General features: G+C 33.7%; 1 protein-coding gene across 2 annotated transcripts in view; it reads left to right on the top strand.

Moving 5' to 3' along the window:
* The window catches only part of MMRN1 (multimerin 1), a gene marked incomplete at both ends in the record, with an annotated part of 50,963 nt that extends 39,744 nt beyond the window's left edge, over positions 1–11,219 (top strand). Inside the window, 2 exons of one of the 2 annotated variants that reach the window (XM_080697333.1) lie at positions 9,408–9,554; positions 10,798–11,219. In XM_080697333.1, coding sequence (XP_080553459.1) covers positions 9,408–9,554; positions 10,798–11,219 — 569 coding nt within the window. Of the gene's footprint in view, positions 1–9,401; positions 9,555–10,797 lie in introns of both variants that reach the window. The other variant, XM_080697332.1, reaches the window with a different exon arrangement.
* Between the last annotated feature and the right edge of the window lie 16,232 nt (positions 11,220–27,451).

Genomic DNA, 27,451 nt, shown 5'->3' with positions numbered 1-27,451 from the left:
AATGGCTGTGTTTTTCTCATACAGTGTTATATAAAAGTATCCTGTTAAATTATATGCCTATTTGAAAGAATTTTTTATTTTATGGCTTTTTAATTACAAAAGGGCAATCATTTAACTAACATAAAATGACTTCACATTTAATATCTAGTGTTTTGATAATGCTAAAAATCAAAAGATTTTTTAAAAGCGATATCAAATGAGGAGATGAGTTCTCTTGACTTTTGGAACTAGTATATTTATGTATAATTCCTCCCCAATTAATTTGAAATCGGAGAATTAATATTACATCTATAGAAATGAAAAGTAAACTATTACTAATACATATGTGTTTTTCAGATAAATTTAGTATTTCAGCACAAGATGGTCTTGTAACAACAGTTTTAAAATATAATGAATACTGTTTTCATACTACCATAAAGTTTTTCTTAAAGAAAAAGTATGTGTATATATATATATATGTATGTATATACATATATATATATATAATAAGAACTTATAGACTTTGATGATATAAAGAATGCAAATTATGACTTAATACAAATTCTATTTGGGTATAAAGTGATTGACAAAATATGGGGTGTAATGGACTAATAGGAAAAATCTCAATATTGAGTCCATTTTTTCCAGTGATGCTTTGATAAAATTGCTTCCCATTCCCTTAATTATAAATAGAACTTTTATATACCTATCTACCAAAATTGATAATGAATTTTTTTATTCTATCTTAGTATAGATACCAGTAATGATACCAGGCCAGTAAAAAATGTATCGGCCTATTTCCAGTGCAAATAAAAAATTCACTTTATGTGTGGGGCTCTTTGAAGCAGTATATAGGTTTATGTGCCAATTGAATTGTCTTTGGCTCTAGTGACATAAAACTGGTGCCATTTTTTGGAAAACTGAGCAAGTAAAGGCTGTGTAAGACTATAAAACCACTGAATGCATGCCAAGTCCTTCTGTAGGAATAGCATAATTATAAGATAAAGTACTTCCTTTGATACTCCTTTGTGCCAGGGATAGGGTACATAGACACTTTGGCCAAATGTGTCTACTTGTTGACCTTTGATATTGTATAATAAATCAGTATAAATCATGTTCATTAGAGCCACATTATTTCCATACATAACTAGCACCAGAAGATGTTATTATTTTATGAATCTCATAGTTATGTCATTCAAATTATAGTTACTGCAATTTATAAAGTAAGTATAATTTGTTGAAGGGAAGGAATCATATAAACATGGTTAATAAATGTTACTTTTGTCTTTTAGGAATCGAGCCCAATTTTATTTTTTATGCTTTTATTGGTGCAATGCAATTATGCAACACAGTGAAATTCAAAGTGATGCAAACATACACGCAAACATCCTATATTGTAACTTTCAAATTTTAATTTTAAATCATAAATTACTTCATGCTTAAGAACGAAACTATAATAATATGGTACTAGATATTATTTATTAATAGTTACTACATCCCTGGCACTATACAAAAAATACTATGTACACTACCTCATTTACTGATACCTACAAGGTAGATATTATTACTCTGAAGATGAGTAGACTAACCATCACAGAGATTGCACAATATACTGCTAAAGGTCAAGCATCCCCTATATGGCTCCTGGTCTGCTGGACTCAGGGCTCAATCCTATGCCACCACACGCAAAGCGATTGGAGAGTTTGTTCTCAAGCCTTCCCCTTTCTCCTGTTTCTGCTCCAGGCTTCATACCTGAATGCATTATGTGACCACAGCTGATACTTTCTTGAGGATCCAAATACTGAAAACTTGTTTCTGTGTTGAGTTTGAGGAAGTACCAGTGCTATTTTTTCAGCTTGATTGTTCTGTAATATGACCAGTGTGTAGTTAATTACCAGGAAGTTGCTCTCAGTGATTCCTAAAATCTTCCTTTACCTGATGTAGCAGTAGAAAGGCAAGAAAATGCAGAGTCTTCATTCCCACCTCTTCATTCCAAGTCATGGCACATTCAGTTTTGCTAATTCTGATTCCTCTTAGGCAGTCCCTGATAACCTGTCTTGGTTCAGTTGTTAATTTTTAATATTTGATTTGTTTCTAAACAATAGTCCAGTAGAATCCAAGAGGTAGAGGTTTTTTTGTTTTTGTTTTTGTTTTTGTTTTCTTCTTCAATACTGCGGATAGAACCCAGGGACATTCTACCACTGAGCTACATTTCCAGCTAATCCCAGCATTTGGGAGGCTGAGTCTTCAAGAGTTTTTAACTTTACTTTTGAAGATTTTTTTTTTTTTGTACAGCAATTGACAGACATATGCTTGCAGAGAGTTTGGCCCCCTGCTTTTCACGGGTAGCAGGATCCTGTCTCTACATAACGTAGCAGATCCACCGCTGAGCAGGTCTCTTCTGCTGGGGGATCATTCACTTTTTTATTTCATTAAGTCTCCAGCACCTAACAGTTTAGCTCCTCTTTCTTAATAACCCTCTTTTATTCATAATTATTTCAATACTCTTGAGAAATATTACATTGTATAAAATATTTGGTAGTATACAAAATACGGCATTTAGAAATTGTCACTGTTGTGAATATAAGCAATTTGAAAGAGGAAACAAAAGAGCCAAGTGTGTATTTAGCTGTTTTTTTTTAATACTCTAAACCCATGTCTATCTTTTCTGAATCTTCATAGGGATAGGTAGTTGTGATGACTAGTGAGCACTGACTTGGAATGAAGAACCAGTGTTCATCATCTATCTGACATTATATTTGTTTGAAATAAATCACTTGTTTTACTAACTTGCTTCCCTCACTTATAAAATAAAAATAACGCATCTTTCAAATTTCTTTTGAGAAAATAGTCTGCATGAAGTATATCATTTAGATATGACTATAATGCAAAGTTCCTAGCTGTATTCAAGGTTTATTTCTCTCAATATTTCACTTAATATTTCATATGTAATTATTTACATGTATCAATCTAATTCATAGGCTTATGGTATTCCATCATTCTCTATCTTTACTTGTCTATATCTTTGTGTAAACTCAGCATATGTTTATAAGTTAGTTTATGTTTGTTATATAATGATAAACCAAATAGAATGTAAAATATAAAGATTTAACCATATAAAGATAAGTATATTGATAAGCATAAAAATTCTCCAAAATATTTTAAGAGTAATTTTCTCTAAGAAACTTCTATTTATATAATTTTCTATATTTAAAAATAAACTCTTCTTATATACATTAAGAAAACTAATACATTTTTACTTCAGTACAAAGTAGCTAAAAAGAAGCCACTTAAATATCGAATGTTGGAGAGCCTGGCATGATGGCGTGCACTTGTAATCCCAGCCTTTGGGAGGCTGAGACAGGAGGATCATGGTTTGCAGACAGCCTCAGCTATTACTTAGTGAGGCCGTTTTGCAGTTCAGTGAGACCCTGTTTCAAAATAAAGAATAAAAAATAGGGCTGGGGGTGTAGCCCTATTTTTTATTCTGCCCCTGGATTCCATCCCCAGTAACACACACACACACACACACACACACACACACACACACACACATAGAATGTTTGAATTTAGAAGTTATGATCTATTTTAGAAGGTTCCCAGACCATGCACAAGTCTACTCATTCTCCAGAAGCACTCATAGGGCTTGGCATGTTCACACCTAAGGTTGATTATGGAGAAATTATATATATAAGAACAGACAGGTAAAAAGAACCAGAAACTCAAAGAAACTCATGCATGGGTTTCTTTATTCTGTCTTCCTCTCATGAAGGGTGACTTTTCTTTGTGCTCTCTTTTCCCTTTAGAAAAGAAAAATTGTAGTAGTATGCATGCACTATTTTTTATCCAGAAAAGTCCACCAGAGGTCGAATGCCCCTGGGTTTCATCCCCAAACCCGCAAAAAAAAAAATAATAATAATAAAATAAAGTAGATGACAGCACAATACATTCTTTCATTTATTCATAAAGTTTCTAAGTTTTTAATGAGCCCTGAAAGAGGTCGAATAGGTGAAGTATAAATTCAACACAATTCCTCTTCTTATGGAATTCCTACATTAAGCAAGTAATTATAATAAAGAATGACTACTGTCAGCCAAGGCAGATGATTTGAAAATGTAAGGTGCTCTCTAATCAGTTCAAATTTAACATGAGTATGTATGAGAGCTGAAAGTAGAACTAAAAGAAAGGTACAGCTAGCTTATATACTAAGGTCCAATAGAGGAAAGAGAAAAAGAAAGTAGAGACCAGAGAAAATTGAGATTTATGAAATATTCTAAGACAGTGGAAAAGGAATCTTTATCATATTGTGAGCAGGAAAATTACACAATTAGTTATGCTCCTTGCACAAGATTGTAGAATGTTGAGTTGGTAGAGTCATTCAACTATTTGCACTTATCTGCATCAAAGAAAATAAATGGACTGGAAAGGATTTAGGAGGTCATCAAAACCTAAGAAAGGAGAGAAATTGCACAAAGTTTTTTTTTTTTTTTAAATGAGTCCATGCCTCTAGAAGAAGATACTAAGTCATAGCATCAAACGCTATGTGATCTTTGAGAAACTAAGAAGGGATAAGGTTGGATAAGAGTGTGGTCATCTATTTAGTTCTTCATTCATGTGTTTACACACCCATAAAAAGGCTTTTGCACTTTCTGTGTGTTAGGCACTGTGCTAATCAATGGTGACATAGTTTAAAAATGTAAGGCCTGAGCCCTGCCTGACCTCACGGAAGCTCACACTCCAGCTGAAAAAACAATGCGTGAACAATTACAGATTAGTATGCTAATAAGTTCAATGAGAGAACTTTCTCAAAGCATCAGACAATAATTGAGAGAATTAAAATAATTAACACTAGCAGCAGGGATGAAGAGAGGTGTCAGAAATTATTCTTTATTGGAGCATGATTTCTGTTGTTAATTATTATTATTGAACACTAATGTGAGCAGACACTGATAAAGACATCTATTCTAAGCGTTTCTTAGCATTTCTTTTGTGGTACTGGGGATGCAGCCCAGGGACCTTCTACTTCCAGACTACACCCCCAGACCTATTTTATTTTTTATTTGGAAATATGGTCTTGCTAATTTGCTGAGAGCCTCATTAAGTTGCTGAGACTGACTTTGAACTTGTGATCCTCCTGTCGCAGCCTCCCAAGTACTGGGATTATAAGCATGCAGCACCACACTTGGCTAAAGCATTTTAATAATAAGTAGAAAGATGAGTCTGGACATGTACAGAAAAAGATTTGTAACTGATGACATAACAAATAAGATAACTTATTTGACACATCAGTACCAACAAAGTTTATTGTCTGTTATGAGATTTTACTTGACAGTGGTCCATTAGGAGTTTTTATCAGTGACTTGGATGGGCATAGTAAACAAGGAAAGATTATCAAAGCTGAGAGAGGTGGCTAATACATTTTCCCCAGAATAAAACAATGACTGATTTTTTTTGCACCAGAGATAGAAACTCAAGAACAAAATAAATGTAATCATTGTAAAGATAATTGTAAATGCATGTTTAAATGAATGAAATAAGTATGGAAATTTGGAGCCTGTCACTAACATCAGAGGAAGCAGACCTATCATGACAAAGTATGATATAGATGTCAGGATAGTTAATAAACATCTAATGCTTATTGTTCATTAACAGGTATAAAGTCACTTCAGTAGTGGTACCTAGCAATTACTACCATAGCCTGAACTGCTTAGATACAATTGATATGTCAAGTACTAGGTGCATGATATTACATGTGTAAATATGGGTTATATGAGCAGGTACTCTAGGACCTAAAATAGCAAGAAATGCAAAGAAAGCAGCTTAAAACACATCACTGGAAGCAGATACAGACAAGCAAATTAGGCATCCTGAAGAGATGATCAGTAAGACTATGAGAGATGTTCTAGAAGGCAAACTGTGTGTTATTTCAAGACGCTTAGCCTATAACAGCAATAGGATAAAGGTTCAGACTCTCAATTAGACTAAAGTGACCCTCTCTTCCAGGTTATAGGCTTTATAAATTTAGAAGAAAGGGTAAAGTAACACTCTCTGATATGCTAAAAGAACAAGAATCCACTCATTTCAGAAGGTAATGGAATACCAGGAGGAGAAAAATAGAATGCTCAACCTAGACAGTAAATAGATGGCCATGGTGCTGAAAAATCAAAGTAGAGCCATGAGCAATACAGAGAAATATGTTATTTCTACAGTTTCTTAAAGTCTTCTCCCTAGAACACGTTTGATTTCTGATTCCTTAACATATTTGTTAAAATGCATTATATTTAATATATTATGCAAATTAAAATATTATCTTAATGTTTTCACTTTTTTATGATAATGGAAATCCAATGTTTGTGTCTACAAGGGAGAGAGAGTTCTCATCTGGGAAAATTAGAATTCTAGAGCTGATCAAATGACATAACTAATTCTGTGTTTCCCCAACTCTATTGCACAGTCAATTCATTTCCAGTAGAACACATTAATCCAGCATTCCCCTATGCCGCCATCACAGTGCTAGAATCAAAGAACGTGAAAGTAAATAAAAACAGTGCTTTGATGTAAAGAATTCATATTTCTCCTGGTACTAGAAATCACTGATGGTCTGGAAACTAGCAGTTAATGGGCTAAGTTCTAGAACGATTGTTAACAACAAATGAGAGGGTTTGATAACCTAGTCATGTGGTAAAGAAATGCCATTCAAGAAATGTGGACCAGTTTGAAATATTTGTTAAAATATATTACATTTAATATATTTATGCAAATTAAAATATTACCTGTAATATTTTCACATTTTTATGGTAATAGGAATATAATGCATGCTAGCCAAGCACTCTATCTCTCAGCTTCATCCCCAGCCCTTTATGTTTATTTCAAGACATGATCTCACTAAATTGCCCAGGCTGGCCTCAAATTTGTGATCATACTGCCTTAGCCTTTTGAGGAGCTGAGATTTTAAGCATGTACCCTATGCCTTGTTTATACTTTCCTTGATGAGGAAAATGTTTTATAGAATATTGTGGAGAATGAATCAAGGCAATTCAAATTAGTTTCTAATTACATGAACAAGATAGTTTCTTTGCAAAAGTTTTAATACTATAAATATGTAATTTAATCATATTTTGTGAGGATTTCAAATATGCATATGTAAAACAGAATGCATGCAAAGTGTAGGTCTCACTTTATAAAAAATTCAAACTAGGCAAATAACCCCAAATTTAAAATTCAGTCAGCACGTATTTGAAATGAGTAAATTGTAAACTTACTTACATTACTGCCACAAGGTGGTGCCATGGTGCAACTACAGCAGGTAGGGTAAGGAGTCTTCCAGCATGTTCCCTCCATTTGCATAATTATATATTGATTAAAATCATATTTATAATTTGAAGCTTTAAAAATAAATGAAATTATTCCAAATGCAATGTAAAAACTAACTCGCTGATTGTGGTTAGCCAAATGTATTTTGGCTCTACCTCATTCTCTTATTTTGTTTTGTTTTTGTTTGCTTTTGGTTTTTGTTTTTGTTTGTTTTGTTTGTTTGTTTGTTTGTTTGTTTGTTTTGGTGGTGCTGGGGTTCCTGGAAACCCTTCTACCTCCGGGCTATATTTTATATATTTTTTTAATTTGGAAACAGGGTCTCAAGCCAGCAAGACTTGCTTCGAACCTGCGCGATCCTCCTGTCTCCACCTCCCAAGCACGGGGATTACAAGTGTGCGCCACCACACCCGGCTCTACCTCATTCTTTGCCTGACATATTATATTTCTTAATGGGAATATATTACTTATTTAACAAGTCCTGAACCACAGATTATTTAGGTGTCTTTTTAAATTTTCACTAATGCAAATGACACCATAAAGAATATATTTGAAGAATTACTTTTATGTACATGGACAAGTATGTCTGCAATATTTATTTTCTGCCAGGAGAAATTTCTGGCACTAAGTAAATAAATCATTTTAAGGGCAATCAGTATGATCAGACTGTTCGGTTAAAAAGTCTAATCATCTGTGCATGGTGCAGCATGCCTATAATCCCAGTACTTGAGAGACTGAGACAGGAGAACCGGAGGTTCAAGACCAGCCTCAGCAAGTCAGTGAGACTCTCAGCAACCTACTGATAAAAATAAAATAAAAGTTGAGAGTATAGCTCAGAGGTAGAATGTTCCTGGGTTCAATTTCTAGTACCATTGGGGGAACAATGTCTGATCGTTTAAGAACATACAACACTTCTGATTTTTATACAGGAACACATTATATTACAAGGTCCATTTTTCTACATATTGCTGTGCCTAGATATTTTACTCTCTTTTCACATATTATTGTCTGACATAAAGTAATGTTATTGTGGACAAATTTACTATTACTCAATTAGTAGCAAGATTGAATATGTTTTAAATTTTTTCTTTTTTCTTTTTTTTTCTTTTCTTCTTCTTTTTTTTTTTTCCTGTACTGGGAAAGAAACGTAGGGGCATTCCAAGCTACACTTGCAGCCCTAATTTTTAGTCTCTTTAGTTTTTTTTTGAAACAGGGTCTTACTTGAGTTGCCAAGGACCTAAGTAGCTGAGGATGGCCATGAACCTTGATCCTGCTATCTCAGCCTCCCAAATGCTGGGATTACAAGTGTACATCACCACGCCCAGCTTTGTTTTAAATTTTTAATGAGCATTTGTAGTTTGTGCTCCGTGATTTGCTTGCTCATATCTTATTTGAACATTTTTCACTTTAATTTTTAGCGGACAATGTTCTTTTCGATTTGATCAGTCAAAGCTTTTCATATGTTATAGATATTAGTTAGAATATATCTGCTAAAATATTTTCTCTTAGTTTGTCACATATTAAAATTTTGTTTTGGCAGCTTTCATTTTACATGACTTTTAATTCCTAGGTGATCAAACATGGGATGTTCTCTATGGTATTTGGTTTCTGTTTTGTTTTCTTTTAATAAGTTTTCTAAAATTTTAAAGTCCTCCAAAGAGACTCTCTTTGATTGTAATGTAATCAAATGGCTTTTTTTTTTAACATGTGGTGCTTTTATACATATTGAATTCATGATTTTATAGATCTCCAATTATTTTGGAACTATGTACTGAATGGGCATTTTTCTTCTCTAATTTACCAGGTGCTAGTTTCAAGTATGATTCTGTGATTACATAATGACATTCTGTTCTACAGTTGACTAAAATCTTTATCATTTTCACACAAATTCATGTAGTGGGTCACAGACCTGTCCTTATGTCACTGAAAGAGATAGAAGGGCAGAGCTAAAGGATTTGCATGAAGTCCCAGGACTACACTGGCAGGCGACCAGGACCTAGAATACCTTGGTTCATATTTTAAATTCAGTGTTTTACCTCTTCTGCAAAGCATGATTTGAGATGAAGTGGGATCAAGGTCACTCGACCCTCTGTTATGTGATTCTTTTTCAGTAACAGAGGAGTATTCAGGCTGCAGTGGACGCCCGTGCCAGAATGGAGGAACCTGCATCACTGGAAGAACCAACTTCACCTGTGCTTGCCGGCATCCTTTCACTGGTGACCATTGCACTATCAAGCTGGTGGATGAAAATTCTCTGGCTCCAGGTAAAAGAGTATGCATTCTTGAATTTGCTCAATGTCAGATACAGAAGAACATCCTGCAAAATATTTGCAAATGAATATTTAAACCTGCTTAATCTAGATGCACGTGAGGATTAGTTCCTTTGACTTCAGAAACTGATTCACTATTCACTAATGCATCTGCTTTGCAAGTGGAAATGTCTTTATGTCAGAAAAATTTATACCTGCAGGCATTTGTTGGCATTCTTAATATTGGTATCCTAAAGGCACTTTATTGAAAATTCTACTGCCCTCACATTTTCTTCTCTAGGGCATATTAAGAGAAAATACAGATGTATGTATCTGATTGGAATAAACTCTTCTCCTCAAACAGATTGTTAAAGGAATTTGCCTTTAATCCATGTCAGCCGTGGTTCATTAAGTGAAACATTCATGTGCTTAGTGGCATGTTTTCCATAGAGGTGAAGATCACAGTGCCGCAGTGACTACATGTGGACTCTTAGGACATGGTCAAATGTACTGTGTAAAACAAGATGCCTTGTTTCTTCATGTAATTTCTTAAGTATTCATTAACTTACATTTTCTTTAACAATACAACACTTCTGATTTTTAATACAAAAAATACATGCAGCATTGGAAGTACATTATCGTTGATTACAGCAGAAACATTTAAAATCCAGCTTCACTTAAGTATGCTGCACACTGAAGGATAAATTTTTAGTCTAGTTTTAAATCTCAGCCTTTGTAAGTACACTAAGCATTAATTATACAGAGAATTGCCTTTTGTACTTCCATATAGTGAATATGACCTTATTTAGTTTCTGTTTTAGCCTCTAGAAACTGTTTGACAAGGTTCTTGGGAATTTTTTTCTCTATCATGTCAGCTTCAGTTCCTGCACAGGGCTTTAAAACGTGCTTGCATACCATAATAATCATAGAGTGCTTTGAATTCCCTTATCTCTAGGGAGATCAAAGCAACATGCAAATTAATCTCTGAGGCATTTCTATAAGGGAGATATCAAATTTTAGTTTTATTTTATCCTGATATAAATGGAGAAACTGAGGCCCCAAGAAACTATGTGATTTGGAGTAATTCAAACAGTATAAGGGGCAGGCATCCAGACACATACAATGTTGTTAAATTTGATGTAGAACTTTTCTGCTTCTGTTAAGTCCCTTTGTAACTGAGATAAAAGATAAAGATGTGAGGAGAAGCAAGACAATAAAACGTATGATAATTAACTCTTGCCATTTTTTCCTTTAACAGATTTTTCCAAAGGAGCTTACAGATATGCACCAATGGTGGCATTTTTTGTATCTCATACCTATGGAATGACTACACCTGGTCCCATCCTATTTAATAATCTGGAGGTCAATTATGGAGCTTCATATAACCCAAGAACTGGGAGATTCCGAGTTCCGTATCTTGGAGTGTATGTTTTCAAATATACCATTGAGTCATTTAGTGCTCATATCTCTGGATTTTTAGTGGTGGATAGAATAGACAAGCTTGCATTTGAGTCTGAAAATATTAACAGTGAAATAACCTGTGATAGAGTTTTGACGGGGGATGCCTTATTAGAATTAAATTATGGGCAAGAAGTGTGGTTAAGACTTGTAAAAGGAACAATTCCAGGCAAGGTTCCTCCTGTTACGACATTTAGTGGTTATTTGTTATACCGTACTTAAATTAACAAGAAAGATTATTGACTTGATAGAGAAACAGCCAGTGTTTTTACTTATCTTTGCATGCACGGCTGCTTTGTTTTGGTTTTGCTTCAGCAAATGAAAATCACCTTTCTAATCTGAGTAAAGCTGTATGTATATTTCACAAAATAATTTGAGTAGCCTATATATGGAGTAGTATATTATTTGTATAGCCTATATAGGGAGTTCTTTGCCCCTAAGTTTAGTGACACAGAAAGTAGAATGCATTTGTTCCCATAACCATTCCTGTCTTTGTTCCTTCATGTAAAGTCATTTCAATATATTATACAATGTCTATTACAGAATATTGTCAGTCAAGGCAGTCTTTCCAATAAAATGCTTTATTCTTGTTATATTCTATATAAATGTCCTAAATTAACAAACTCAAATAAATTTCTTGAATACTAAAATGTGCCATTTTATTTTTATCTTTACTATTTAGTTGATCAATTTTATATGTTAAGACTATCATTTGTAATCAAAATTTTAAAAGTATTTTTAAAACATGAAATATGCTTAACTATTCTTTTCCTATAATTAGAGGTTAAAATAAAAATCGGTACATAGCTGCACACTGACACCTAATCCTAAGATATATAAGTCAATTATTTAACTGCTTTCATCATACAACAGCTATAGTGAGACAAAATAAAACTTTTTATAAAAAAACCCTTCTATTGCAGTACAGTCAGATCTCCTATTTGCATAAAGGGCGAGTAATAATCTATAGAATACTATGAAAAATAGGATTGTCTTCTAAAAAATGTACATGTAAAGTTCCATTGATTTCTCACAATAATTTATAACAAGGTGGGTATTATAATTACTTTATGGCTGACAAAACTAAGACATAGAGAAGTTAAACAGTGGAACAAGGTCCGTAGCTCATGGGGTTGAGGCAGCATTTAGAATCGGGCTGTATCTTCTCCAGAGCCCAAATCTATCCTTCCTTTATATAGCCTTCCCACAGATTTACCAAAATTTACTTAATAATGTCATATTAATTAGCATTTATATTTTCTACATTTTTAATTATGATAATATTATTGTAGTGAATATTCTTAAAAATACATTCCTTTCATTTTTGACAAAAGGCATCTGAAGAATGGATTTCCGTAAGTTGTAGTAAAATAATAATAAAAGTATTTTTGGTATGACAAGCATTTTTATAAATTAAGAATCACTGTAATCATGAATTATGTATTACCCTATGAAAATACATGTTGAATATTATTATCCTTTTTCTGGCCATGAGAAACAGAGGTACATAGAAGCTAAGTAATTTTTTCAATATTACAGCAAATGATGAAGAATTACTGGAATAAAAGCCAAACATTTTTCAGGTGGTTTTTTTTTTTTTTTCCAGTATGTGGGATGAAGCCCAGGGGCATTCTACCTCCAAGCTACACCCTCCAGCCTTTTTTTTTTTTTAATAGTCCTTTTATTTTTGAAACAGGGTCTCACTGAGTTGCAAAGGGCCTCGCTAAATAGTTGAGACTGTCCGCGAACCACTATCTTCTGGTCTCCACCTCCTGAATGTTGGGATTACAAGCGTGCGCCACCACTCCATGTGCTTTGTCATATCTATTATAATTGAAAAATAGAGCAGGATGTGGTGGCCGTGCGCGCTTGTAATCCCAGCATTCGGAAGATCATGGTTCACAGACAGTCTCAGCTACTTAGCTAGGCCCTTTGCAACTCAGTGAGCCTCTGTTTCAAAAAATTAAATAAAAAAAGACTAAAAAATAGGCCTGGGGGTGTAGCTCGGAGGTGCAATGCCCCTAAGTTCCATCCCCAATACCACAAAAAAAAACGAAAAAGAAAATAGATACCACCAAATTAATCTTAAAGTATTTCTATCATTCTGTAGTACCATCAATAAAAAATAGTATTTAATGCTGTACACATTCTTATCAAACAGACAATTTTAAAATACTTTTAATGTTTAAGATAAAAATATCTCTTCATAAATGAGAAATTAGAAAAATTTTCAAATTTTCTGAAATTTGAAAACAGATATCTAAATCTTGCACATAAACGATCACAGTAGCTTTATTTGTAGTAACCAAAAACTTAGAATTACCCACATATCCAACAACAGATGAAGAGTTAAGCAAACTTTAATATATTCATACAATACCATGTAATGAAAATGAATGAACCCTCTACAACACTTATGAATCTCACAATAATTATGCAGAAGACTTCAAACTGTAGCCTAACAAACCTTGGCTAACTCTGCCAGTTGAATATTGTCCATCTGACTATTCCACATTGTGGGAAAATAGCTGGGATTTTGTACTCTGACTTCATTCAGTAACAGATTCAGGCTGCCAGGGAAGAGTGTGACCTGGAAGCTAGAAACTGGCGCTTTCTGATAGGTAATTTCTACTCTATTCTGTAAAAATGTGTCATTTTCAAGGACATTTGGAAATTTTTCATACTTTCTTCAGTTCCTGCCTAAAATTTTACTATAGAATATTTTCAATTGTATTTCTTCAAGGACTCATAGATTAAAGGTAGGTCTTCTTTCCAAATGTACTTTTTTACATACAGTTCAATGTTTTCAATGTACTGCTTTCTTTTAATAATATGAGAACAGAAGGAAATAAGTCATTGATGGTATTTATTATCCTGCCTCAAATAATTTTTATTTTTAAATGTTTTTTATAAGTTATATTACTGTTTTAATAAATACCTGAGCAGTAAATGCATTAAATAGTGCTTTGGTGTTTAAAACTTTAATTATTAATATTATTATTTTTATATGTTTTGTAAAATATACAATTAGAGAACAAATGATCCCAAATAGAAAAAAGGATTAGCTACTAACTTAAAAGTTGCTAAGTTATATTTTTAAAAGCCATTCAAGGTAATGTAAGAAATTTAACAATGCATTTCTGATTATCCTGATTAAATTTACTTATATGGAAAAGGTATCGCACTGGTATTTTTCTAAATTTCCTCTATAAAGATAGCTGAATTTCTTGAACATTGCTTTGAAGATTCTATTTCCGAGCCCTCCTTCTCCCTACCAGGTCTTCCTGCCCAGCAAGTTTCTGAGAATGTGGACTTTAGCCACTTATTACAATCCCATATCTATTCATTTAGCAGTTATTAATAAATATCTATTTTATGATAAACCATAAATAACACATGACATGAAACTAAATATTAAATAAATCAGTACAAAAAAATACTGCAATTCAAGTCTGGAGTGGTGGTGTACGCTTGTAATCCAGTACTGGGAGGCTGAGACAGGAGGACCTTAGGTTTGGAGCCAGTCTCAGCTACTTAGTGAGGCCCTCTGCAACTCAGTGAGACTTTGTTTCAAAATAAAGAATAAAAATACAGTTTGGAGTGTAGCTCAGAGGTAAAATGCTGCTGGATTCCATCCCTAGTCCCAGCCCTCCCCCCCCAAAAAAAAAAAATGATGCTGAAATTGAAATATCTTATCCAGAGTCATGAAAGAATTTGCTACCAACATCATGGAATGTTCTATAAAAATGGGAAATGTATTTTTAATAACCATCTTCCTCTTTTTTTCTGTACCCTTGGGCAAAATTTTATCTTCCTTTAGATCAGCCCAGGAGTTGAGACTTCATATTCAAAGCCAGTGGTGCCCAATTTTGTTTTTTCTTATACTATTTCACCCGTCAAAAATCTCATTTTGAAAAAATGAGCTGATATTATTTAAGCATTAAAAATGATTCAAGTAAGCCATACTAACTTACTGTTAATTTGCCTATTTAGTCTTCGTATTATTTTTGGTTATTTTTGTTTCAAAATGTAAGTTTCCTAAATCAAATCAAGGTTGAGTTTACAGATGTTCAGTTAAATCATGCATATATATCATTTATAAATTATATATAAATATGTTATTCTTAATGAAAAATTGGATAATTTTACATAAACTTTATAATATGTGAAATATTTAGATTTTACATTATTTACATGTCATTAGTCATTTATATTTTATGTATTATTTATAGATGTCATATATAGTCATTTATATTTTATATATTATTTACTGATGCCATATATGTATTCTGTTAAATTATATGTATATGCAACATACAAATATATGTATATATCTCTATATAGGCTTTGATCATATGCTTGTCATAAATTTGAAAAAAAATGGACAACAGTACATTTTTTTAAATCTGCTATGTTTATTAGTGTCATCATTTGCACAGTAATAACTAGTAATCATATTTTTGTTTTCATCAAAAGCAATTTTAAATGTAACAAAATTTTCATCATTAATCAAAATTATTTACCTATTATCTTTTATTACAGGGCAAACTTGGGACACATCAAAGGCCCTGCCTAGGGTGCAGAGTGTAGCTGGGATGCTCTCCCACTTGAAAGCAGAGACCTGGCTGCCATGCCTTATAGCCAGTTTTTCATCAGCCCATTATTAAGTACTTTCCCTGGAGTGCTTTTACCACAGCTCAGTGAGAATTCTCAATGAGCTCCATTGCATTTGTTTTTAGAGAAAACAACAGAGTAGTAGCATTTCTCTGGTCTGACATCCTAATGAAAACTCTAGAAAAGGTCCCAAAACTCTAGAAAAGGTCCACCTTTTGGATTTTTTTTTTTTAAGTTACATCCCCAGTCCTATTTTTTTTTATTCTTCAGTTTTGAAACAGGGTCTCACTGAGTTGCAAAGGGCCTCACTAAGTAGCTGAGGCTGTCCACAAAAGGTGATCCTCCTGTCTCAGCCTCCTGAATGCTGGGATTACAAGCGTACACCACCCAGCTACCTTTGGGAATTTTTATGATTTTGGTGAATTGCTTCATGAATTGCCAAAGTCTGGGCTTTAATCAAACATTTTCTAGACACCAAGGGTGAGTGTGTTAGTCATCCTGGCTGCCGTAACAAATGCCATTAAGTGTGTGTGTGTGGCTTAGAAAACAGACTTTTCTGCAGTTGGAGGCTTGATTCCAGAGGAAGGTGCCACGAGTAGCTGACCATGCATCTAATGAGGTGTCGCCTCTGCTCCTCGAAACCTTTTCAGTGTCTTCACATGGGGAAGGCTGGGAAGTGAAGAGCTCTGGTGTCTTCCTCTTCTTACAAGGGCACCCATTCCACACCAGCGCCCTGTTCTCATGATCACATCTCATCTAAACCTAATTACTTTCCCAAGGCCTCCCTTCCAAATCTTCTCACATTGAAAATGGGATTTTTGAGAGGACATGAACATGGACTCTATTGTGCCAAGTGTTGACTGTGGTGATATTTAGATGTTTTAAAATCTTATATTTAGGCCGGGCATGGTGATGCAGTTTATAATGCCAGTATTTGGGAGGCTGAGACAGGAGGATTACATAGGTTCAAAGCCAGCCTGTGCTACTTACTGAGGCTCTCAGCAACTCAGTGAAAACCTGTTTTCAACTAAAGAATAAAAAAATAGGGCTGTGAATAAAGAATAAAAAAATAGCTCGAAGATAGAATGCCCCTGGGTTCCATCCCCAATACCCCCACACACACAATTAAATAAATAAATAAAAATAAAAATCTTATATTTATAGCTTTTGAAGTCAGTCTATAACACATCCTGGTTCTAGTGTGATTTTCTATTAGTTAGATTCAAATAAATTCTTATATCAAGCCCTCTGAAGATAACACTGGCTATGCTACATGATGTAATTTAGGAGGTGATATTTTTCAGTGAATTATTAGGATTTGAATACTTATTTAGGTTATCCATGTTTTTCATTTTTAAATTCAAATTCATATTTATATCAGTCCCACTTCTAAGTGGAAATACAACTCTATACAACCCAGGGAAGGGGGTATCAAGTTTGCTTACTTTAGCTACTAATGAAGAATTTTGTTTCTACTCTAATATAGATGATTATGAACAGTTTTTAATTTTATTTTTGTAACTCATTTCCCTTTGTTTATCTTTTCAGTTAAACTCATGATCAAAACATCAATTGTGCATAATATTATAAAGAAAATCATTTGCATATTTCTCCATCTATATGAAATATTTGGGTTAAGGTTGACAATAATTTGCCAGCAAAAATTTATAGAAAATATATATTTATTTCTACCACCTTAGTCATTTCCAGAAATGATTTAAGGTGCCTAAGATGTAATTTATTACAAGAAAGTATTAAATTTATACAAAGGCATTAGGTGCTTTTTATTCTTCAAATATATTTCAGAAATACTTGTTTCAAATCTTGTTTCCTTAGATATATTCACATGCACTAATTTTTAGGATTGTCACAGATTGCTTTTAACAAATAATATCTTTCATAGATTCCTTCCATAATCTCTAATTCTCAACAGCCCCAATTCCCTATATCTCCATTGTAGATTTAGTATTTAATGAGCATATTTATAACTCTTTATTCCCACTGAAGAGGCAGCTAAATAGTGTGGAAATTATTCTGTAGACAAAATTCAAATACTCTCCAGAGATTGCATGTGTTTTTAATGTGACTTTTATTGCCCTTTCTGAATCTTGCCATTAAATCCTTCCTATCAGGAATCTATTTCATAAACTCTAATTCTAATTCTTTTAAGTAGACAGCATACTGAGATACATACGATGTACCCTATCACAGAGCTCTACATTAACAGCAAACTGAGAACTCTACTCCATGCACTGGGGCAATGAGGGGATGCAGTAAAGATCTTCACTGTATTTCTGTAGAGTTGTGGCTCTTTTTTTCTTCCCATGTGGTAACTCAAAGTAGAATATCTTTTTGAGAGACAAAAAAATCTTCAACAACACACCTGTACACATTAATGGCCTGGGCTCTACAAAAGACCCTATCATTTTAATTTAATACATTGTAGATATCACTGAATCAATACTGATATCTAAAAACAGATTGTTTTCTAGACTGAAAAATATGTAGACTAAAGTATCTAGAGTGCATCTAAGAATTCATTAGGTCAACAAAGTTCCTGGCACTGCAGCCTTTTGGCCCTAAATATAATTTCCCTCAAAGGGAAACCAATGAGATAGTAAAGGCAAACAACCTGCTAAAAATGTTGGAAGACTTAAATATTATAAAAATTTTATAAACTTGTGAAAAGTTAGAGATGTATAAAACTTAGAAAATTTTCTAGTAAAACTCCTTTTACTTACTCTACTATATATTATTTTTTATTTTGTAATCACCAATCTCAAAACTATTACTGATTTTTTAATCTGGAGATGTAAATATGATGTCTATATTTGATTAATGTTGTTTTCTTCATTGCATAAAGATTTGTAGACCTGCAATGATGACATCAAATTTCCTTAAGAGGTTCTTATTCTGGGCTCTAATAATGACTACATAACCTAGCTGTATCCTTAATATACTGATTTGGTGTTGCCAACAAGATATATCTTCTTGTTCAACATCAGTGGACAGATTGTCTTGGTAAATTACCCTGTGAGAAAACTATGCTCATTAGGGCCAGTGATCCGGTATCAGGGACAATGCCACTTTCCACGGATGTAATTACTCAGAATTTGATTCTACCCATCTCTTTCTGAAATATGCGTCCCCCAGAATTACTATTCTTCCTTCTGTCATAAAAATGGCACTTTTATTAGTCATGTAATATGAAGTAATACACACATAAATAAAATTACTTAAAATTAGGGCTGAATAAAAATATGGGGTAAATAACTGCTACATAAGAAATTGTCTCCATTAAGAACAAAAATTTATCCCTAAGTATCAGAAGCTTTTTGAATGTATAGACCTCCCATTGTTGAAAATCAGTGCATTTCACTTGATGAAAATTAAGCATGATAAATGCTAGAATGGCTCAGCTGAAATCCCATGTGTTGGTAGAACATCTGTTACAGCCTCCTTTCTTGTTATTTTATTGCAAATTTACAACCTATTGCAATTAAAATAACATGATTAAAATTATAGACATTTTGAATAAAGGATAATTTATAGGCCTCTCTAAATAATCAACCTATTTTGAAAATGACTGAAATTTTAAAAAGAAAAGTTTTCTGAACACTTGCATATATTTATATTCACTACAACCAAACACTAGCACATGGAATTAATATCCAGACATATCTACTTCAAAAATATGCTTATAATCAGTTATTTAATAACTGCAACACTCACTGGTTACATTTTTAGAGATATTTTACAGAGACTTAATATTCATTTTTTTCTGGTTCTTCATGATATTTATAAGTATAACACAGTCAAATTTATTTATTATCTTTTACCAAATGCTTGACTTGAAAAATAAATGTATGAAATATTCACAAGGACTTATGTTTGTGGTATGCACAAATAAATCATGTTACTTGACAAAATGATTGAAATTACTTCAAACAGAAATCAGCCATAGGAATTGCATAATTTATTTATACAGTACATTTGTATAAATAGTAAAGGCAATGCTAAATGTTTATAAAATAATTTCTTACATAAATGGGGTTTCTGGTATTCTGTCTCCTCATGTAATAATAAATCAGTAAAGTCCATTTGACTATTTGTAGTTTGTTAAAATTCTGACTCCAGTGTTTTCCTATCTAAACTTATATTTTCTCATCAATACTAATCAAAGATTTAGGTAACAACGTAACTAAGTCTTTCCCTATTAAGTCATTTAGATGGACAAACTCTGAAGGTCACCCATTTGATTTGAAAGACTGGGAAGGGTACAGATTATGTGAATAGGGATTGGCTGAGTTCAAACTCCAGTTATTCAACATTTGAAGTAATTTTCTGTCTCTTATTTTCTTAATTTGTGATGCATATAAAAATACTACTTATTAAGATCCTCAGGTAGATTAGCATGTGATGATATATATAAAACATTAAACACAATGACCGGTATTTAATAAGTACTCAGAAATAATGGGCTGGCATTATTGTGCTAGAAAAAAAAGATTTTTAAATGTAAAAGAGAGCCGGGCGTGGTGGCGCACGCTTGTAATCCCCGCGCTTGGGAGGCAGAGACAGGAGGATCGCGCAGGTTCGAAGCCAGCCACGCGCGCTGGCTTAGGAGACCCTGTTTCCAAATAAAAATGTAAAAATAGGTCTGGGAGTGTAGCCCAGAGGTAGAAGGGCTTCCAGGAACCCCAGTACCACCAAAAAAAAAAAAAAAAATGTAAAAGAGAATGCACAAAAAGAAGCGACCACTACCAAGTTCTAAATACTGCTTTATGTCGGATTTGAGTTTGGGCAAAAAGAAATAGCAATAAATTGGACAGATTTTATAAAGTAAGATTTTGTATTAAAAACAGGAAAATCAAGAGTGACATGTCACCAGCATAAACTTGCATGGGTATTATTTGAAAAATTGAAAAGCACCAAGTACTGAGTGAATATATGCCACGATCCTCATGCTATGAAACTATAGTGCACCAATAAAAAAAAAAAAGAAACAAGCTCTGTTAAAGCAAAAAAAAAAAAAAAAAAAGATAGCCCTATATATTGAATTATATACTTCTAAATGAAATGTGCCTAGCCTGAAGTAATAGAGGCTAAGGCTAAGCTGGCTTAGGAAATGAGGCTATATGAACAACAACATACAATAAAAAATTCTGTTGAGCCAGGCGTGTCGGCGCACACTTGTAATCCCCACGCTTGGGAGGCTGAGACAGGGGGATCTCACAGGTTCGAAGCCAGCCTCGGCTATTTAGTGAGGCTCTCAGCAACTTAGTGAGACCCTGTTTCCAAATAAAATACAAAATAGGTCTGGGAGTGTAGCCCAAAGGTAGAAAGCCTCTGGGTTCCATCCCCAGCACCACAAACAAAACAAAACAAAACAAAACAAAAATCTATTGAAAGTCAATATTTTTTATTAAGTCAGCCTTTATCGCATAGTGGCATTAACCTTGCAGGAGTATTTAAAAAGCATAACTACGTGCCCGGTGTGGTAGCACATGCTTGTAATCCCCACGCTTGGGAGGCGGAGACAGAATGATCGTGCAGGTTTGAAGCCAGCCTCTTTGGCTTAAGAGACCCTGTTTCAAAAAAAAAAAAAAAAAAAAAAAAGGTCTGGGAGTGTAACCCAGAGGTAGAAGGGTTTCCAGGAACCCCAGTACCTCAAAAAAAAAAAAAAAAAAAAACAGCATAACTACAAGAGGGTATAGAAATTGCCAAATATAAAAGAATCCGAAATAAAATAAATTTTAATCCATTTCTACCTGAAAACTTGTTTACTAGAATCAGTTTCATTATAGTGTTAATAAATTCTTTAGAGCTATCACAAACTCTTCTAAGCCATCAAAATTACTTAAAATTAAGAATATCATTGTGTATTAATAAAATTTGTTTGAATTAATAGTAGTAAAATGCATCACTAAAATTTCTTGGTTAGTATCTGTAAAATAAGAATTTTCAAACATTTAATAAAAATATTCTTCCCTGTCTGGAAAAGATCATCAAGGGCACAGCACAAGCAGTTAAAAGGTTTTCTTTAAGAGATGGATGGGATGGCATAGTGGTTACATGCAAGATTGTTTAGTGCAACACCCTTACCTGCTGTGTGAGCTGTGGTTAGTTATTTAATCTCTCTGAGCCCCAGTTTCAATTCCTACAAAATGAATAGTAATAAAAAAAACTGTATCTTAACTCATAGCTTCATGCAGAGATTAAATTAATTAATAGACATGTAGCATTTCGAATCCTCCTCGATACACGTAATCAGTACTCTTGAAGTATACACTAATGCTGTTTCGGGATTCTTCTCTTAATATAACAAATACTTGAAACCATCTCAGAGGTGTGTGTGTGTGTGTGTGTGTGTGTGTGTGTGTGTGTGTAATACATATTTTTTCTTTCCTAATCTCAAAGATATTTTACTTAAACAAAGATTTTCAGATACTCAAAGAATTACACTTGAAACAGAGGCACAAAGTGTGTGCATGTATGCCTCCACCATCTTGTACTCCATTAAGAGGTATGACTATAATAATGCATCAATAAAATTTTTCTAAAAAATATTTTGAGTAAACCAGTGAAGAACAGACAGTTTAAGATAATAAAATGTTTTTTTCATAAACAATTTCATTCATCTATCTTAACTTTCTGAATCTGTTGTGTACATAATCAAATACCTAGTCTATGGTACAGGTAAGTCACAAATTTTAATTTTTGTGTGTGTGGTACTGGGGTTACTGGGAACCCTTCTACCTCCGGGCTACACTCCCAGACCTATTTTATACTTTTTATTTGGAAACAGGGTCTCTTAAGCCAGCACAGCTGGCTTCAAACCTGCATGATCCTACTGCCTCCACCTCCCAAGAGCAGGGATTACAAGTGTGCGCCACCACACCCGGCTACAAATTTTAATTTTAAATCATATGGATTCCTGCCTGCTTGACTTAGTTATGTGTCACTCAAGTAGGTCAGATATAATCTTACTGGCTATTTTGCTGAGCATCTAAATCTACTATAAAAATACTCTGAGTAAAAGTAACATAGATGAAAAACAAGCATATTAAGCTAATCCAACAACCCAATGAATGCAACTGGAGAGAGTAAGGTGGAAATAGAAATGGGTTGAGACTAACTTAATGTGATGTGAATTACTGATTTGCCAAAAATAAAAAATAGGAAAAAATAAATTTACAAAATATTTACTGAAGATACTGTAGCTTTTGTCATATACATGCACAAATACAAATACAGATACATATGTGAGCATACATCTAAAAGGTTGAAGGGAAAAAAAGAACACTAAAAGGAAATGGTTTTGCACTGTGGATTTCCCAGGCACTTTAGTAATTCAAATGTCCTATAAGTTTCATTAACTTCTAGTAAAACAGTCTGCGTTTGGAAAATTAACTTTTTATAATGAGAACATAATAAAAGGGAGCTATATGAAATTATTTTCTGGAATTCAGAATTTCACTTATTTTGATATATAAATCAAGTAAATAATTTGTTCTATTTAGAATTGGAGGTTATCCATGTAAACTATAACATGAATGTTAAAAATGTTTAAAATAGCTAGGTGTGGTGGTATATGTTTGTCATCCCAGTACTTGGAAGGCTGAGCCAGGAGCATTACGGGTTTGCAGCCAGCCCCAGCTACTTAGTGAGGCCCTCTGCAAATTAGTGAGACCTGTTTCTAAAAAAAGAAAATAAAAATAGGGTTGGGGGTGTAGCTCGGAGGTAGAATGCCCCTGGTTTCCATCCTCAGTACCACAAAATAAAGTTTAAAAATATTTTATTATATACAAATATTTAATTTTGAGAATAATAATAAAATAAATATTTTTATTATTTTATGACATGATCTTTCCACTTTATTGTGACCAAATATTGTAGAAAAATAAAGCAAATTTTTTAAAGCATAACATGAAAGAAAGAGCAAGTTTACTTATCTATAGCAGGGTGAATCTCCTGCTACACATGCAAATATTAATTACATTTTAATTTCTTCTATTATTGGTACCCTCCAAGCTAAACCTAGCTTCCCCAAATCAGGATTTTACAGAGAGCACAACTTGCTGGGAAATGTTATTCGACTGATCCTGTCAACCCCCACCCCCTCCCACCACCATTTTCTTCCCTCTAGGCTTGTTTCTATTTTGGAGAGGAGCTCCTTGAGTAAAATGCACTTCCAGATTCTTGTGGGAAACAAAAAGTCTTCAGTTAATTCATAGTCATTGTATCCATCTTGAATAAGAAAAAAATTAAAAAGTGAATTAAATACAAAAAGTACATTTTTTAAAAATTCACTTACACATTCTTATAAACGATCATGGATCTTAAGTACGTAGCCATTGCACTGCCTTTTCTCTGGAGAAGAAAAGCTGAAGAAGCAACTATGAATAATTGCTTTTATATTGAGGAAAACATACTTGTTTCATACAAGAAAATAACCAATAAGAAGTTCTTAAGTTGGTTTTTAAATTATAAAATTAATTTTATAATGCAAAACTTGATAATTTTGTTAAGATGAAGGAGAATAAGATGGCAACTATCCTGGTATATTTCTGGAAGACTTTGACCTTTCAGAAACCCTGGATGTCATTAGACAGCAAAAAAAGCACCCAGCATTTTACTCACGACAGGCTTCTTTTCTTTAGGAGGAAACAAATTAGTAACTACATTCAGAATTTATATAATGCATAAATAATCTGGTTATGCAACAGTAGAAGTCAAAAAGAAGAGTACTTGGGAGGGAGATATTGTTGGGCTTATCCTGCCCTTGTTATTTCATTGGATGGGGAAGTTATTACATGAAGATAAGTAGATAATCTACCATTCCATTTTGAGACATGTGTTGTTTACAATATTGAGATAAAATGTATTTCTCTATTATTTTCACCTTTAGTTCTGTTACATAGTGATACATAGAAAATAATTCCTATGGCTTTTTTGCTGTTTACTGATGTCCTTTTAGTGTCACACCCAGGAGGAAACACTGGTCTCCAAGGACCAGTTCAAATGTCATGTGGGTGGATGCTCAAAAGCTTATGTCTGTCAAGAATTCCCAGAGGTGTCAGGCTTTTGACACTGAGATTACCAGTGTGTGCTGGTCTACACTTTCATTTGCCAAGGATGTGTCACTCAAGGATCATTTGAGACAGGACTGAAGGTTTCCTTCCCCTCTATTTAAGCAGCTGAGATCTAAAACTGAGTTCAGGACATTTCACATTGGTGGAGGCATTCTATAAATGAAAATAAACCACTAAACTTAATCAATGGTAAAACTCAGCACCTGTAAAAAAAAAATCTCCTTTATGTGATTATACACATAAATGGTATACAATAAGGCAAAATGTATTGTTATAAGGTAAATTGTGTCCTTCCTCCAATTAGATGTTTAAATCCTAACCCTCACTATCTTAGAATGTGACTGTATCTGGAAATAAGATCTTTACAGAGATGAGGAGTTTAAAATGAGATTCTTAGGGTAGGCCCTATTCAATCTGACTGGTGTCCGTTTACAAACAGGGCCTGGAAAGATCATGTGAGAATCATAGATACCTTGATCTGGGCTTTTGCCTCCAGCATTGTGAGAAAATAATAAATCTCTTGTTTAAGCCACAACCCAGTAAGTGGCATTTTGTATGGAATAGTTATGTTTAAAATAACTTGATAACATTATTCAATTATGTTTAAAATAACTTGATAACTAATCTATCTATACACAATTTTCTCCATCAGAGTGTCTTGTTGTTAGAGATGATATAGTTTATTCTTTTCAGAATGTAAATTTCATGAGTTTTTTAATCTGTCTATGAAAACATTGTAAATTAAAGCTAATAGAAAGCAAAGATATTTTCTCATGTTTAGCCAAGCAATTTGGCTTCTCTGGCTCAAAGCATTTTAAACAGTGTGCAACATCAGGTTCAAAGCCAGCCTGAGCTACTTAGTGAGGCTTTCAGCAACTTAGTGAGACCCTGTTTTCAAATATAATATAAAAAAGGTCTGGGAGTATAGCCTGGAGGTAGAAAGCCTCTGGGTTCCACCCCGAGTAACAAACACACACACACACACACACACACACACACACACACACACACATAAATAAATAGTGTGCAACATACTTACATAATCGTCTCCAACCTAATGACTTTAATAAGAAACATCTGTCTGTATTGTGACCTTCCCACAGCATGCTGGCTGTCTCTTTCAGGACAATATACTAATCATTTGGTCATGTATGCTGATAATAGTGTGTACATTGTTAGATCTGCCTATTGTATTTGACATACTTGATCACATGTTTTCACATTTTTATACAGCATATGTTATTGCCTTAAGCAAGACCTATTTTTGCATATGCAGTATACATATTACTTTATTGTTGCTATCACCAAGTATTTTTTCATTTGCAATTAAAATCCATTGGATTAATTCCTGAATAATGGTGGCTCTAGAATTTTTAAATCTAATATGTGTGTGTGTGTGTATGTGTGTGTGTGTGTGTGTGTGTGTGTATGTGTATGGATGTGTATGCGTGTGTGTGTATGGGATTATTTTGCCCTCTAAGACCATCATACTAAAACATAGTTTTAGTTGATATTGATATGTTGAAGACAGATGAGTTGATTTTTCATCTCTCAAAAAGCTATTTAAAAATTGATTAAGTGTCTGAATCATCTTTTTTCTTTTTCTTTTTTTTTTTTTTTTGGTGGTACTGGACTTTCTGGAAACCATTCTACCTCCGGGCTACACTCCCAGAGACTTATTTTTTATATTTTTATTTGGAAACAGGGTCTTTTAAGCTAGTGAGGCTGGCTTCGAACCTGCATGATCCTCCTGTCTCCGCCTCTCAAGCGCAGGGAATTATAAGTGTGCACCACCATGCCTGGCACTGAATCATCATTTCTAAAGTAAAATTGTAAGCATCCATCCATCATTTGAATGGTGCTCTAAAATTCTGTTCTCATGTTGTTTGTATTTATTCCACAGCTATAGGGATATTTTGCTTCATATATTTAGTGTTAGGAAATTTTACAGGATCTTTAGGTTGAAGGATTTCTGCACTTCATTTTTTCTTAAACACTTATATAGTAATATCTGAGAATAACATCATATTAAGGAATTATATAGATAATACTAATAATTTAAGAGCCTACCAGGTAAGTCTTATTAATATTTATCATACTGCAGATTAAACCAGGATGTTCTTACCTCTGAGCTACATCCCAGCCCAACCCAATTTTTCTTATTTACTTATTTATTTATTTATTTATTTATTTATTTATTTATTTATTTGCGGGTCTGGGGATGGAACCCAGAGGCATTCTACCTCTGAGCTATACCCCCTGCCCTATTTTATTTCTTTATTTTGAAACCGGGTCTCACTGAGTTGCAGAGCCTCACTAAGTAGCTGAGGCTGTCCACAAACCGCGATCCTCCAGTCTCAGCCTCCCAAATGCTGGGATTACAAGCGTGCGCCACCACGCCCGGCTTATTTTTTATTTTGAACCCGGGTCTTGCTAAGTTATTGTGTGTTCATCAAAAGCTGCAATCCTCTGTCACTGCTTCCCAAGTACTGGATTAGAGGTGTGTGCCACCACACCTAGCCAGGTAGGCATTATTATTCCTATTTCTCAGAAGAATTCACTGACAAACTCATTAAGGTTAGCTTATTCACTGATCAGAACTAGATATCAGAAGATTACCATGTCCGATGCCAAAACCCACTACTTATTATGTCATACTAACAAACAACGCTCATCAAAATAACTATTAACTAATTCTAATTTTAGGATTCATTATTTTAAGGTTGATGTTATTAAATAAGTTGA

The sequence above is a fragment of the Muscardinus avellanarius genome (assembly GCF_963383645.1).
Source record: "Muscardinus avellanarius genome assembly, chromosome: 6".
NCBI classification, from domain to species: Eukaryota; Metazoa; Chordata; class Mammalia; order Rodentia; family Gliridae; genus Muscardinus; species Muscardinus avellanarius.
This window is presented reverse-complemented; position numbering and strand designations above follow the sequence as displayed.